This window comes from Cherax quadricarinatus, chromosome 3 (assembly GCF_038502225.1).
Source record: "Cherax quadricarinatus isolate ZL_2023a chromosome 3, ASM3850222v1, whole genome shotgun sequence".
Taxonomy (NCBI): Eukaryota; Metazoa; Arthropoda; class Malacostraca; order Decapoda; family Parastacidae; genus Cherax; species Cherax quadricarinatus.
In genome coordinates, this window is record NC_091294.1 from 54,753,551 (window position 1) to 54,770,742 (window position 17,192).

The 17,192-nt window shown below is 42.2% G+C and overlaps 1 protein-coding gene across 4 annotated transcripts in view; it reads right to left on the minus strand.

The window, feature by feature from the left end:
* LOC128705960 (BET1 homolog) overlaps positions 1 to 2,739 on the minus strand; it is a 233,503-nt gene extending 230,764 nt beyond the window's left edge. Inside the window, exon 1 of one of the 4 annotated variants that reach the window (XM_070091843.1) lies at positions 2,567 to 2,730. In XM_070091843.1, coding sequence (XP_069947944.1) covers positions 2,567 to 2,585 — 19 coding nt within the window. In that variant the 5' untranslated portion in view covers positions 2,586 to 2,730. Of the gene's footprint in view, positions 1 to 2,566 lie in introns of all 4 variants that reach the window. The other 3 variants (XM_070091838.1, XM_070091841.1, XM_070091834.1) reach the window with 3 other exon arrangements.
* Between the last annotated feature and the right edge of the window lie 14,453 nt (positions 2,740 to 17,192).

A 17,192-nucleotide genomic window follows, 5' to 3' on the forward strand; every position in this document is an offset into this window, starting at 1 on the left:
TAAGTATGAATTTATGATGTTACTGAACAAATAAGTTTTAAGTATGCTCAGAGGCAGTATACATGCGAGGAAGACTGTTCAGGCTTTGATGTGAATGAGTCAACCATTCATACATTTAAGACAATGAGGAAAAAATTAGAACTTGTGCAATTATTAGTACAGATTCTGACCTACTGAAAAAGAGAGATCAATATACTTAAATAAAATGGAAAAGTTACTGAATGAGGGGCATGAAGAGAAAACAGTGGGAGCTGGGCCCTGTTGAATGCTAAGATAATAAAGTACAGAGCTCTATCCTATTACAAAACAGAAATATATAACAAGAACTTGTAGACAGTGTTAAATAAATAACTAAACTGTACAAACAAAAACAAGGTTCATAATTCATCATCACTTTGTTTACTTAATTGGGACAAATAACTGTACTTATTTACACCAATTAGCATAGACGAATGGTTCAGAGAACTGACAATTTGATAAATTAGACACATATGCAACAGTTGGGTATCTTTACTGAGGAAACGTTTTGCCACACAGTGGCTTCATCAGTCCATATAAAGAAGAATGGTGAACAACAGGAGTATGAGGTAATTAATACAGAAACAATGGATTAAAGATGGATAATTTCAGATTTAGAAAAAAAAATAGGGAAATAATGCTTTGGAAAGAGTTTTAAACAAGTGAAACAATTTGCCAAACAGTGAGCAAGGCTAGTTAGTACCATGTGTACTTTCAAAGGGTGGGATTCAAGAAGGACCTGCACAGTAAGCACTGTGGCATGGTGGCTGGCAAAGCTCTCGCTTCACACACTGAGGGCCCAGGTTCAATTCCTGGCAGGGTGGAAACATTTTGACACTGTTTCCTTACACATGTTGTACGGTTCACCTAGCAAGTAGGTACCTGTGTGTCAGCTGACTAGTGTGGGTCGCATCCTGGGGGACAAGACTGAGGACCCCAATGGAAATAACACACAGTCCTTCAAACACCTTTTATTGTACAGCAATAAAGGAATGAAACTGACTACCCGCACATGTCAAAGCCAGTCATAGCATGAACCAGTTCAAGAGTGCCAAAAGCTGTCTGTGGAATGTAGCTACAGAAAGGGAGGGGAATGATTTTCTATTTTTTAGCTAACATACGTGCAAATTTTACCTTATTCCTAGTAATGACCCTCGTATTGTAGATAGTCTTAATGACCCTCGTGTAGTAGATAGTCTTTTTAGTATGATAATAAGATGTTATCTTCATCATAGAATAATAAGAAAATATTATAACCTTTATATTATAATAAGGTAAAAAGAACCCCAATGGAAATAAGCCAATCTTTCTGACTTTTTTGGGTTATCCCAGGTTCTTTACACATGCAGCTGTATAGTCCTTGTGGCTTAGCGCTTCTTTTTGATTATAATAATAATTTACACATGCTGCTATGTATGATAATTCTATGTAACTGTATTTGTGTATACCTGAATAAACTTACTTAATGACACTGCTTTTCTTGGGTTATCCTTGGTGACTAACCCTATGGGGTTAAGAATCCAAAGAAAATGTTAAGTTTGCAGTGCTTCTCAGTTATGTTCATGATAGATGAGACACTTTTGCAACATTTGGGTATCTGTATTCTGGAGTTTTTTCTGTGTTGCTAAACGTTTCCAGAATAAAGATACCCTAAAGTGCTTCATTTATCAATATGTCAGTTTTGTAAAAGCATTTATTCACATCTTATGTTATTATTACACGTCATGTTTGATGATAATAGCAATAAAAGTGTCATCCTGGATTACCTTTTTTTTACAATTATATGTAGGTTTTTTATTATTTATCCCATGATATTAATAACCAATGATAGTCCAAGAAAGTTGAGCAGTGGCTTTTTTTTTACAACGAGGGTCTTTAGGATGTGACATACATCAGCCAACAAACTTCTAAGTATTTACTGATTAGTATAAGGGATACCCAATGGATAAGCTTCAATAACTAATAATGCAAGTTACACAAGTCTTAATCAAATCCAACCAGATGATATATGATCCCACATTGTTAAGCAATCTGTCATGCATGTGTAAATAATTAGGTTTATTTAGGTACAGGTACATACAAGTACAATTATCATACATAGTGTAAATTACCTAGGATAACAAAAAAAAAAAGCAAAATGACTTATTTATACTGGGGTCCTGGAGCTGTGTGAAGCAGACAAGACTTTGTCTGTTAAATATTGTCATAAGTATCTACATAAGATCAACTATACTGACTCTACATCCGTCACCATTAATGTGTACCAATAATAAGAATAATAACAATGAATAAATGTGATCCTTGTTAAAAGTTTAACAACTGGTGTGTAAAATATCTGAATGTATTCTCAAGTATCACAATAGAAATAAGTCATTATTTGGGTTTATTAGATTATCCCAGATAAATGTCTACATTTTAGTGTGAAAATTTCTCGTAAGTATTGAATGCGACTGAAAATTTACAATAGCATATTGTATATTATGTGCCGGCAAGTGGCAGACATGTAATATATTAAGAGGAGTAACCTTGTTCAACACCAGTAACTAACCATTCTGTGCTCGTCTCATCTTAACTCAGGCAAGAAGTACTGACAACTCTTGTTATATGTGATAGAGAAGTTGAGCGAGTGTGAGGACACTGCTGTTTACCTGAGCACCACCAACTGACTGACTGACTGACTGCTGACACGTCACTCTTACTCCACCACAACCTTCATACTCACTCATCACTAACATTATATATCTTATATACACTCTGCATATATAAATCCTTTTTTTACAATGGTCTTTAGTGCGCGCGCGCACACACACACACACACACACACACACACACACACACACACACACACACACACACACACACACACACACACACACACACACACACACACACACACACACACACACACACACACACACACACACACACACACACACACACCACGCGCACACACCCCAGGCGCACACACACACCCACACACACACACACACTCACACACACACACACACACACACACACACACACCACGCACACACACGCACACACACACACACACACACACACACACACACACACACACACACACACACACACACACACACACACACACACACACACACACACACACACACACACACACACACACACACACACACACACACACACACACACACACACACCACGCACACACCACACACACACACACACACACACACACACACACACACACACACACACACACACACACACACACACACACACACACACACACCTGAGAACAGCATTCCGACACCTTAGTAAGGAATCATTCAAGACACTGTACACCGTGTATGTCAGGCCCATACTGGAGTATGCAGCACCTGTTTGGAACCCGCACTTGATAAAGCACGTCAAGAAACTAGAGAAAGTACAAAGGTTTGCAACAAGGTTAGTTCCAGAGCTAAGGGGAATGTCCTATGAAGAAAGATTAAGGGAAATCGGCCTGACGACACTGGAGGACAGGAGGGTCAGGGGAGACATGATAACGACATATAAAATACTGCGTGGAATAGACAAGGTGGACAAGGACAGGATGTTCCAGGGAGGGGACACAGAAACAAGAGGCCACAATTGGAAGTTGAAGACACAAATGAGTCAGAGAGATAGTAGGAAGTATTTCTTCAGTCATAGAGTTGTAAGGCAGTGGAATAGCCTAGAAAATGACGTAGTGGAGGCAGGAACCATACACAGTTTTAAGACGAGGTTTGATAAAGCTCATGGAGCGGGGAGAGAGAGGGCCTAGTAGCAACCGGTGAAGAGGCGGGGCCAGGAGCTAGGACTCGACCCCTGCAACCACAAATAGGTGAGTACAAATAGGTGAGTACACACACACACACACACACACACACCATGCACACACACACACACACACACACACACACACACACACACACACACACACACACACACACCACGCACACACACCACACACACACACACACACACACACACACACACACACACACACACACACACACACACACACACACCACGCACACACACACACCACGCACACACACACACCACGCACACACACACAACACGCACACACACACACACACACACACCACGCACGCACACACACCACACACACACACACACACACACACACACACACACACACACACACACACACACACACACACACACACACACACACACACACACACACCTAGCCAAGCACGTGAAGAAACTAGAGAAAGTGCAAAGGTTTGCAACAAGACTAGTCCCAGAGCTAAGAGGTATGTCCTACGAGGAGAGGTTAAGGGAAATCAACCTGACGACACTGGAGGACAGGAGAGATAGGGGGGACATGTCTACAGGGTACCTGTCTACCATCTTACTATCATATTATAACCAAGACATTACCATTGTGATTTTTTACTATTATTCTTTTGGTACTTTAATTGTGAATTTTATTTTGTCAATTTAAATCTATAGTTATAATCTTGATCTTGTCAACAACCTATACCAGACTCTAGTGCAATTGCAAGTACCATTTCAAATTGTATTTTTATATTATAAGTTTATATTATAATTCCTACCATCTGTCCATTTAACTTTGCTTACCATTACTTAATTTTAGTCCCTTATATATTTTCTCCTTTATTTTAGCTTTATATAACTATCCTAGTTTATATATCCACAATTGTTAAAATAATCAAGGTGCTATTCTCAGGTGCTAAAGTAGAATAAGTTCACAATTTTGCCATTATATTCCAAAGCTCATTTATTTGATTACCACTTTATTGTTCACCACAACCTATATTAGTCCCTTTTTATTATAATTTTAAACTATAATTCTAACTTTAAAAAATTATCTTTATAGTACTACCTACTATCATATTCCCAAGCTCTATTATATGATCATCACTTTATTTGTATTAGTCCCTTAGCTCATTATTTTACATTTGTTAAATAATTCAGGTGCTCTTTTTTAGCTTAAGACTATTTACTTTGTTTTATACTTAATTCTAACTATAGATTCACTACAAATCTTATGATTACAAGCATTGATCCTGATACCAACCTCTTATTTAATGACTTAAATGAATCAAACAGTTACTGTAATTACTACACTGCAGAACAATCAAAGGCACTTCTCAGTGCCAACAACAACATAACTATCTTTAACTACAATATCAGATCTTTAAGCAAGCATTACGATGACCTCATAGCATTACTAAATTCCTTACATGCCAATATGTCCATCATTACACTAACTGAAACCTGGCTAAAGCCTGATAGTACAGATGTCTATGCCATTCCTGGTTACACAGCCATACACAACTGTAGGCCAGACCAACAAGGGGGTGGCACAGCCATATACTACTCAGACCAACTAGAATGTATCACTAATACTTGCACAAGGGATGAACATGGGGAATATATAATAGCTAAATTCAAATCCAAATACCTACAAAAACCTCTCACATTGATAAACATCTACAGAGTTCCACAGTCAAACATTAGCCAATTTAGTCAAAATCTAGGAAGTATGATAACTGATGCACGCATGAACAAAGATCACTTACTACTCTCAGGTGACTTCAATATAAATCTCCTGCAAGACCAGGACCCACACGTTACTGAATTCACAAACACAATGAGTAACTGTATGTTACTACCAACAGTTACAAAACCTACAAGAGTTACAGAGACTAGTGTTTCCCTACTTGACCACATCTGGACCAACACCATATCCCCTTTAAAATCAGGCATAATTACAGATAATACCACAGACCACTACCCTACTTTCCTCATAACAACTCTTGGTAAACTACCCCAAGACACTACTAAAGTCACCTTCAGACTTCACAATGAGGCAGCCATTAATAACTTCACAACAGCATTAGCAAACATTGATTGGCACACTGAGCTAGAAATCTATACAGATATTGACGAATGTATTAATAATTTTCTAAAAAAGACCCAATACCTCTATAACAAGCACTGCCCTAAAAAAACTAAACAGATGACAGCAAAGAGACTGAACAGTCCCTGGCTAACACCCAGCATTCTCAAATCCATAAATACAAAACACCAATATGAAAAACAGTACAGAATGGGTCACATAACCAGAGACCAAACAAAACGTTACTCGTCAATCCTAACCAGCCTGATAAGAAGGGCAAAAAAATTGTATTATGAGAACAGATTATCCAACTTACGAGGTGATATAAAAAAGACCTGGAAAACCCTATCAGAAATTCTGGGAACAAAAAAGATATCACGAAATAGCGAAATAAAATTAGCAAAATCAGATGAACCCCAACTCCCACCAACAGAAACAGCAAACAGACTCAATGATTTCTTCTCCACTATAGGACAAAACCTTGCCAATAAAATCCCAAGCTCAGATACTCCACCAAATGACTACCTCACCGGCAACTACCCGAACACACTGTTCCTAGCTCCGACTAACCCATACGAAGTCTCCCTTATTATCAATGCACTAAAAAACAAGGCAGGAGATTTAAGTACCTTACCACCCTTTATATACAAAAAAGTGTCACAAGTGCTATCTCCAATCATTGCAACACTCTTTAACAAATCCATTGAATCCTCCACCTTCCCTACAGTACTCAAAATAGCAAGGGTCACCCCGATCCACAAAGGAGGAGACCAAACAGAGTTGAATAACTATAGGCCAATATCCAACTTACACCCTCTCTCAAAAATCTTCGAAAAATTAATTCATAAACGAATCTACTCCTACCTTATCTCCCAAAACATACTCAACCCCTGCCAATTGTCCTCTTCGCTTTCGGGCTGAGTGGACGCACTGCGCAAACAGCTCTTGCTTTCTCTGGTGCGCAACTTCCTGTTTTCACCACGATGGCTGCCAGCTACCGCAGGAGGAGCAACACCGTGTGTGTTGACCTTGTAAAAGGGGCAATTTACCCTACGAATGCCTCTGTTTTATTACCAACGATTATACGGGACACGTTTGGCATTGAAGTTGAAGACTTACACGGAATAGCACTTAATGGATCATCACGAATCTTCATAAAGTTCTGTACAGTGGAGGCATATGAAAGGACGGTGACTCAGTACCAGGAGAAGAACATCACCGTATCATCTGGTCTGGAGGTACGCCTGCAGGATGCCTCAAAATACTACACCTGGGTGAGGATCCGCAACGTTCCTTTCGAGGCAGACGATGTAGATATCAGAGAGACATTTCAAAGATATGGTGAGGTGCATGATATAACTTTAGTTCGATGGACGGAGGGAATCTATGAAGGGTTGCCGGCTGGATCTTACACCGTCAAGATGTCTTTACGAAGACCTATTCCATCGTATGTTGTCCTGGAGGATTTTAGGACACAGCTGTACGTGACCTACGCGGGACAACGAAAGACGTGTCGCCTGTGCGGCGCTTTTGACCACATGGCAGCCGGATGTGGTAGAGCAGCAGCGCCGTGACCTTGGGAACGGCAAGTAGCCACGGAGTCTCAGGCGGAACCTCTGCCGAAGATTTTGAGTGCAGCAGGCACAGGTAATTGGGCGGAAGAAGTGGAGGGCGTGTTAGAGAATTGTGTGACACTACCAGTGGCTTCGGATAATCCCCCGCAAGCGGGCCCGGGAGTTGAGCAGCAGCCTGTGGGGGTGGGAGAGACCGGTGATCCACAGGAGTTATCTACGCCCCTACAGGAGATGATTAAGTCTTTCCTGGACGTGCCTGCGGAGGAGAACCCAGCTACAGACAGGAGAATTCTGACGGTTGAGAAGGACTTGATTGAGCAGATTCCAGAGCCTCTGGGGTCAGAGCCTGGCATGTTGCAGTTGATACAGGTGGAAGCAGAGGTGCACAAGGGCAATGGAAATACTGATATGGAAATTGAGGGCACATCTAGAAAGAGGGCTGGAGGCTCGTCGGATGAGGAGGTTATAACACCAGCTCAGCATACAGGGAAGAAGACGTGGGCAGGAGTGATTAAGAAAGGGCGGGGTAGTGCACAGGGGGGGGGGAGGGGGCACAGGCGGGAAAGAGTGCACGAGAAAAGACAGAAGCAGCAAAAAGTGGAACAGACAGGACACAGAGACATAGAGGAAAGCCACCCTTTCTGAATCTTTAAGTGTCTAACGATAAACGTGAATGGCCTTAGAGCTGACGGTAAACGAGTATGGTTGGAGGATGTTTTGCGGCGTTTTAACATTGATGTGTGTTTTATTCAAGAACACAATTTCAAGTATGGCAGAGAGTTGAGGCTGAACGGTTTTAGGATGTATGTTGGTAGTTCAGGGAAATTAAAGGGTGGGGTGGCAGTGGCAGTGGCAGTGAGGGAGTCCAGCCCATTCCACATGCTCAAGTGGGAAGAGGGAGGGGAGGGGAGGGTGGTGAGGGTGGAAGGGATATGGGGCGAGGCGAGATTAGAGTATGTTTTCTGGGGATATATATGCCGGCAGATAGTAACATACGGGTTAAGGTGAATTTTGTAAGGGAGGTTTTGCTTTTCTACATGCGGGGTTTACCAATGGTTTCTATAATAGGTGGGGATTGGAATTGTGTAATCAGGATTAAGGATGTGGAACCGAGAGGGGCAGGGTGTGTGCTTGGGGTATTGAGGGATTTGTTGAGGGATGCCGGGGTTTATGACATCGTCAGGGGCGATGGGTGGAAAGTAGAGCACACGTTTATGCGGAGGGGTTATGCTGCCAGGTTGGATCGTATATATATAACTCGAGATATAACAGTAGAACGTGTAATGACGATAGATTTAGGTCTTTCGGACCATCGTGCCGTTTTGGCAGAGATGGCATGGGAAGGGATGGTTCGTAGGTATGTGGGTTATTGGAAAATGAATGTGAGGCTACTTCAGGGAGAGGGGGAGGGGTTGTTTTTTAGGGAATGGTGGAAGCAACTATGGGAGGCTCGCAACGAAGAGGAGGATATCTTGGAATGGTGGGAGAAGCACGCTAAATTGCAGATTAGGGAGTATTACCAGCATAGAGGAAGGGATGAGGCGAGGTGGAGGTATGGTTTACAGAAATATTTAGAGGGGCAGCTAAATGATTGTTATGAAGGGGGAGGGGGGGCTAGACATGGAGAAATAGAGGTTTTAAGGGGAAGATTGAGGGATATACAAAATTCTCGTTTTGATGCGATACGTGTGAGGGAAGGTTTAGAGGAGGTTCTATGGGGTGACAAACCGTCAGGATGTGTTTTGAGGAAATTTAGGAATAGGCAACAGATGACCACGATTATGGGATTAGAGGTGTGTAAAGGGGTGGGGGGATATAGGGTGGGGCAGGTACTTAGTACCACCGATGGAATGAGCAATTATGCTGATTATTGGTTTAGGGAGAATTTTAAGCAGAGGGAGGGAGGAGAGAGGGAGGGAGAGATTCTGGGAGAAGGAATTCGAGGTATTTTAGGGGAGGAGGAGAGTGCGGTAATAGAGGGCAGGATCGGTGAGGAGGAGGTGGAGGAGGCGATAATGGGCTTGAGTAGGGGAAAAGCGCCGGGCATTGATGGAATTCCTAATGATTTCTATATTACACATTGGGATTGTATGAAGGAATGTCTGGTCCGGTTGTTTAACTGTATGAAGGAAAGGGGAGTGTTGGGGGAATCGCAGGGCACGGGGGTAGTAGTTTTGGTCTATAAGGGAGGGGGGGGAAGACCTTGGGTGCTTATAGGGCGATCTCCCTCATGTGTGCAGATTATAAAGTTTTTGCGAAGGTTTTAGGTAACCGTATGAAAAAGGTGCTTGACCGAGTCCTACATAGAGGTCAGTGTGGGATTCCAGGTCGAAGTATGCGTGAGGGGCATGGAAGAATTAAGGATTTTGTGGAGGGTAGACAACGGGGGGGGATCTTGGGGATTGATTGGAAGCAGGCTTATGACAGTGTAGATAGACATATGTTGTGGTGTATTTTAAAAAAACAGGGTTTTGGTGATGAGATTGTGCGCTGGGCGACTACTTTGTATACGCCTGCAACGGTCAGGGTTCAGGTTAATGGGAAGTTAGGGTTGCCAGTGCAGATGGGGATGGGTTTGCGACAGGGTTGCCCCTTGTCTCAAATCCTCTTTGCATGCTTGCAGGACCCTTTTTATAGGCTTATAGAGGAAGGAGTGTGGGAACAGGGAGAGGTGGGTCCTGGGAGATGTGGTATTGTGGGGTATGTGGATGACACCACAGTTTTGGTGGGAGGGGAAATAGGATTGGGGAATGTGGGACGTATAATAGAGATTTTTGGTGGGGCGACAGGGATGAGGGTTAATGGAGCAAAGTCAAAGTTATTAGAAGTAGGCACGTGGGTGGGGGGGGGGGTTGGGGGAACAGTATGGGTGGAACGTAGTGGATAGAATTAAGATATGTGGGGTTGTGTATATGGCGGACGCTGGGGAGGCACAGAGAATAAATTCCAAGGAAGTAGTGAGTAGAGCGATGGGTAGGATGCGCGGGTGGAGGGCTGGGGATGTAACATTGCAGCAGAGGGTGGTGGTAGTAAATACACTTGTGTACAGTAAAGTGTGGGGCGTGGCAGAAATATATCCCCTGAGGTCGTGTGATATTCAGGAACTGGAGAGGGTGGTTTTGAGGTATGTGTGGGGTTATGGGAAGCCATGGCTACGGAAGGAGGTGGTGATGATGGGCGTGCGGCAGGGTGGGCTGGGTCTTATACCTTTGGACACACGAGTGAAGGCAGTGTATGTGAAGCAGCGATACTTGAGGGTGGGAGGGGAGTGGGGTAGAAGGGTGGGAGAGGTCATGAAGGATGTGCAAAAGTGGTGGAAGGGAAAGGCACTACTGGAGTGTGAAGATATGGTGCGAAATTTGTTGGCAGTAAGGGAAGCAAAAAAAGTACGGGTAAGTAGGCTTGGGAGAACAGGTAGGCAGGGTACAGTGATACAGGGAGTAGCTACATACCCAATGTATGATTGGAGGGGCATTTGGGAAGACTTTCGGAAGATCAGATTAAAGCCAAGGGTTCGTGAAGTGGTTTATAGATTCTTTATGGGAATTCTAGCTACAAGGTCAGTGCTATATAGAATGGGTTATGGAGGTGCTGGCACTTGTTTGCATTGTGAGGAAGAGGAGACGGCTTTTCATGCCATATATTTTTGTGAAACCTTGGGTTTTGTAAGGGCATGGTTAGCGAGAGTTCTGGGTATAGTGGCGGGAGGGGGAAGAAACATTTCGACTTTGAGGGCTTTGCATTTTGATGTGGGAGGGGTTTCCAAGGACATTCGGAGGGCAGTGATGTATGTAGTGGCAGATTTTTTGTATGTGTCTTGGTGCATGCGGGAGGTGGGGGGTGAATATAGGGTGCGGGCGCTTGCGGCGAGTGTGTATCGTACAGTATGCAGAAATAGGCTACTATATGGGAGGTTGTGGGTAAATAGTTTTCCCTTGGGTTATCGTAATCTGTCGGTAGGTGTAATGTTAGGGTTGGGTGTAGTTTAGAGCTGGATTGGGTTGGTTCTCCCTAAACTGGCATTCTTGTTCTTTTTTGAGATTAGTGGAGGATGGAAGGTGGAATAAAAGTGTGTGGTAGTGGAGCATATGGGTGTAAAGTCGTTAGGAATGGGGGGGGGGGGGCGTAGGGGGGGTGAACTGGTGACATTTGGTTAAGAGACGGGTTTTATGACTTTCGACGTCAGGTACGAACTTGAGCATGGAAGGGAACGTGAGTTTGTGTTTTTTAATACAGATAGCATGGGGTCAGGGGATGGCAGGGGGTGGCTTTCTGAAGTGTCTTTTGCCAGGTTGGTTTTGTTAATGATTGAGGTTGTACTGCCCGGTACATGTTTTATTAGGAGCCATAAGTTATATTGTGTAACTTAGTGCATGACAGAGTAAGTCTGATATTGCTCTGGAACATTGTTAATAAATATAGATATCTTGTTGAACATAATACATAAAAAATGGGAATATGTATTAGTGAGTGAGTTACAATTTCTTGTGTACTGTTAACCATATTAGTTGGAATTCTTCACTTTGTCAAATAATTACTATCTATATATCGTTATAAGTTATTTATGTTAGTTCTTTTCTTATACGTTTTAAGAGAACAAATGTAAGGTGTTGTGACGTCTAGTGCAAGTGGCATTTATCTTGCACTAGGGAAAAGGGGAAGTGTAAAGTAAATATGATTGGATCATAACGAAATGTCATTGGATATATGTACACTGTATTTAGAAGACGGGAAGGATTGTGAGGATTGTCAATATATGTATTAATTCTTACGTAAATTTCATGGAACTCAGGGTGATAATAATGTACACCTATTAGTCGGATGATAAGTATTGATATTATTATGCTTATTGTAATATATTTTGATTGATGAAATGTATAATCGGGTTTTAGCTATGGAGTAAAGCGATGAAAAGCATAGGGGATATTTTGTAAGCACAAAGATGAATCAGCAGTATGTAATTAGAAAATGTAACATTTTTATTTATCTGTGGCGGAGACGATGAGGGGTTCTCATATTCCTTTGTTATTGTACCTTAATGTATTTTTAAATTTTAATGACTGATGGAGGTTATGAGTGGTGACGGCAGACACAGTTACTAGGCATGTGGGGGGGGGGTGAAGAGTCAGCGGTAGTGTATTAAACCCACCACCGTGCACGATATTGATTGTTATCATGGGGTATATGAGGGTTAGGGTGTGGATTGGTTTCTTTGGTGGATGTGTGCCATCATGTTCAGACTTTTCTTGTATTATAGTCAGCCTTTTAGATGGCTGGATTGTGTTTATACATGTTGTCAATGATATCCTTAATGCTCTAATAAATGTATAAGAGATGTCAATGAGTATACTCAGGTGAAAGTGGTATGTTTTTCAAGGGGGGGGGAGTGTCAGCATTACTAAGTAGGACTATCGTTTTTTATTATAAGACCATCTTTTCACGTGAAGCACAGTACATAAAAGTAGTGTTTGATTGGAGTGCAACAGCCAATTCTGATGTCATTATATAAGTGCTTCTTTGGTATTTGTGTAGTCACTGCAGATTATCGTTTTACTGCCTGTATCTTGTTACATATTGATTATGTTCCCATATAATTTTGTACCTGAGTTTAAATAAAATATAAAAAAAAAAAACTCCTACCTTATCTCCCAAAACATACTCAACCCCTGCCAATTTGGATTCAGGCCTAATAAAAATACTAATGATGCTATTATACACATGCTAGAACATATATACACTGCAATAGAGAAAAAAGAAGTCCCACTGGGGATCTTCATTGACTTACGTAAAGCTTTTGATACAGTTGACCATGACTTGCTCCACGTAAAATTGTCACACTATGGTATTAGAGGGCACTCCCTCAACTACCTCAAGTCATACCTCAGCAACAGAAGCCAATATGTGTATGCAAATGGGGCAAACTCTTCTGCGAAACCAATTACAGTTGGTGTCCCACAGGGAAGTGTCCTTGGCCCTCTTCTCTTTCTCCTATACATAAATGACCTTCCAAATGCTTCGCAATTACTCAAACCCACACTATTTGCAGATGACACTACATACGTCTTCTCTCACCCGAGCCCAGTCACACTAGCCAATACTGTAAATACCGAATTACAGAAAATATCTACCTGGATGAGGACTAACAAACTTACACTAAACATTGACAAAACCTACTTCATTCAGTTTGGTAACAGAGCTACAGATGTCCCTCTTAACATAATGATAAACGGATCACCTATCACAAAGCTAACAGAGGGGAAATTCTTAGGAATCCACCTTGATAATAGACTCAAATTTCATACACATATACAACAAATTTCTAAGAAAATTTCCAAGACTGTAGGCATACTATCGAAGATACGGTACTATGTTCCACAGTCAGCCCTCCTGGCCCTATATCACTCTCTTATTTACCCCTATCTCACCTATGGAATTTGTGCATGGGGCTCAACAACAATTAACCATCTCAGACCACTAATTACCCAACAAAAGGCTGCAGTTAGAATGATAACAAATTCTCACTACAGGCAGCACACTCCACCAATATTCAATACACTAAACCTACTCACCATACAAAACATTCATACTTATTACTGCACCTATTACATACATAGAACACTTAACTCTGATATTAACCCTCCCCTCAAACATCTCCTTGCCAACCTCAACAGAACACATGACCATAACACAAGGCACAGATCACTCTTTGATGTTCCTCGTGTCCATCTCACACTATGCAAAAACTCAATGCACATAAAAGGCCCTAAAATCTGGAATACATTACCTGTAAATATAAAAGAAACACTACCTGTTTATAAATTCAAGTCTCTACTCAAAGATCACTTACTCACCCAAAACCAAATAAATACTGAATAACTGAACCTTATAAATTGTATATCTTAAATGTTTCTCACAATTATATTACATAAATGTTAAACCTAAAACCGAATCTAACTTTATTATTTTTTAAATACACTACCTAACAGAATCCTTCATATGACTGAATGCAACCATATGACCTGTCTTTGTAATACTCACTTGTGCTTTATAGTAATCTGTTTACATTAATGTTTTATCACTGATTTCATCATTGCTTAGTTAATCTTAAGTTAATTTTAAGCCAGCCCGTAATGCTATGCATAGTATAAGTGGCTTTGGCATGCTGCTCTTATCTGTATTTTTTTGTACCTCTGTATGTGTGCTCAAATTGATAATAAATAAATAATAATAAATAAATAAATGATAACGACATACAAAATACTGAGAGGAATTGACAAGGTGGACAAAGACAGGATGTTCCAGAGATTGGACACAGTAACAAGGGGACACAGTTGGAAGCTGAAGACACAGATGAATCACAGGGATGTTAGGAAGTATTTCTTCAGCCACAGAGTAGTCAGTAAGTGGAATAGTTTGGGAAGCGATGTAGTGGAGGCAGGATCCATACATAGCTTTAAGCAGAGGTATGATAAAGCTCACGGCTCAGGGAGAGTGACCTAGTAGCGATCAGTGAAGAGGCGGGGCCAGGAGCTCGGACTCGACCCCCGCAACCTCAACTAGGTGAGTACAACTAGGTGAGTACACACCACGCACACAGAACTCACACACACGCACACACACACACACACACACACACACACACACACACACACACACACACACACACACACACACACACACCACGCACACACACACACACACACACACACACACACACACACACACACACACACACACACACACACACACACACACACACACACACAACAAGACTAGTCCCAGAGCTAAGAGGTATGTCCTACGAGGAGAGGTAAGGGAAATCAACCTGACGACACTGGAGGACATGAGAGATAGGGGGGACATGATAACGACATACAGAATACTGAGAGGAATTGACAAGGTGGACAAAGACAGGATGTTCCAGATATGGGACACAGCAACAAGGGGACACAGTTGGAAGTTGAAGACACAGATGGATCACAGGGATGTTAGGAAGTATTTCTTCAGCCACAGAGTAGTCAGGAAGTGGAATAGTTTGGGAAGCGATGTAGTGGAGGCAGGATCCATACATATCTTTAAGCAGAGGTATTACCTGGAGTTTACCTGGAGATAGTTCCAGAGGTCAACGCCCCCGCGGCCCGGTCTGTGACCAGGCCTCCTGGTGGATCAGAGTCTGATCAACCAGGCTGTAACTGCTGGCTGCACACAAACCAACGTACGAGCCACAGCCCGGCTGGTCAGGAACCGACTTTAGGTGCTTGTCCAGTGCCAGCTTGAAGATAGCCAGGGGTCTATTGGTAATCTCCCTTATGTATGCTGGGAGGCAGTTGAACAGTCTCGGGCCCCTGACACTTATTGTATTGTCTCTTAACGTGCTAGTGGCACCCCTGTTTTTCATTGGGGAGATGTTGCATCGTCTGCCGAGTCGTTTGCTTTCATTGTGAGTGATTTTCGCGTGCAAGTTCGGTACTAGTCCCTTTAGGATTTTCCAGGTGTATATAATCATGTATCTCTCCCGCCTGCGTTCCAAGGAATACAGGTTCAGGAACCTCAAGCGCTCCCAGTAATTTAGGTGTTTTATCTCCGTTATGCGCGCCGTGAAGGTTCTCTGTACATTTTCTAGGTCAGCAATTTCACCTGCCTTGAAAGGTGCTGTTAGTGTGCAGCAATATTCCAGCCTAGATAGAACAAGCGACCTGAAGAGTGTCATCATGGGCTTGGCATCCCTAGTTTTGAAGGTTCTCATTATCCATCCTGTCATTTTTCTAGCAGATGCGATTGATACAATGTTATGATCCTTGAAGGTGAGATCCTCCGACATGATCACTCCCAGGTCTTTGACGTTGGTTTTTCGCTCTATTTTGTGGAAGGAATTTGTTTTGTACTCTGGTGAAGTTTTAATTTCCTCATGTTTACCATATCGGAGTAATTGAAATTTCTCATCATTGAACTTCACAGGATGGGTATGGGGTGCATAATAAACATATTAAACTAACTAACTAACTGAACTTCATATTGTTTTCTGCAGCCCATTGAAAGATTTGGTTGATGTCCGCCTGGAGCCTTGCAGTGTCTGCAATGGAAGACACTCTCATGCAGATTCGGGTGTCATCTGCAGATTTGTTGTAAGTTTGTGCCAGAAGTGTTAAGTGCTGCAGATTTGTTGTAACTATTTGCATGAGTGGATTTCACTGACTTAGGACATTGTGCTACCATCAGTACCTACGTAGGCTTAAAATGAGTGAGGAATGTCTGGCCTGTTGGGTGACCTTGAAAATGGCACTATAAGACCCGCATGCCACTTACACCCATACTGCGTGTGTCCAGTGAGGTGAATGTCCCTTCCTCGACTTTCCTATTCACCGGTATCCCTTAGCTCGTCGCCATTATCTACATATGGGATAAGGGCGAGTTTAACCGATCCAGGCTAAACAGCACTCCAAGCCAGCCAGTGAAGGTCAAGTTACACTGCAGTTACATCTCTTCTGAATCCCAGAATGCCTTTGTGAACGTTCTACAGTGTTCTGGCCGTACCTTCGGTGTTGTTAGAACTCTTGTGTGTGAGTTGTGACATACCTAGTGAAACACTGGAATTAGTTTTCCGTTTTGAAAGGATAGTACCTGATAGTACCTGGAGACGGCTTTTTAACTGTAACAAGCCAGAGGTTCATCTATAAACATATTAAGTTTGTGCTGATTTATTTGTC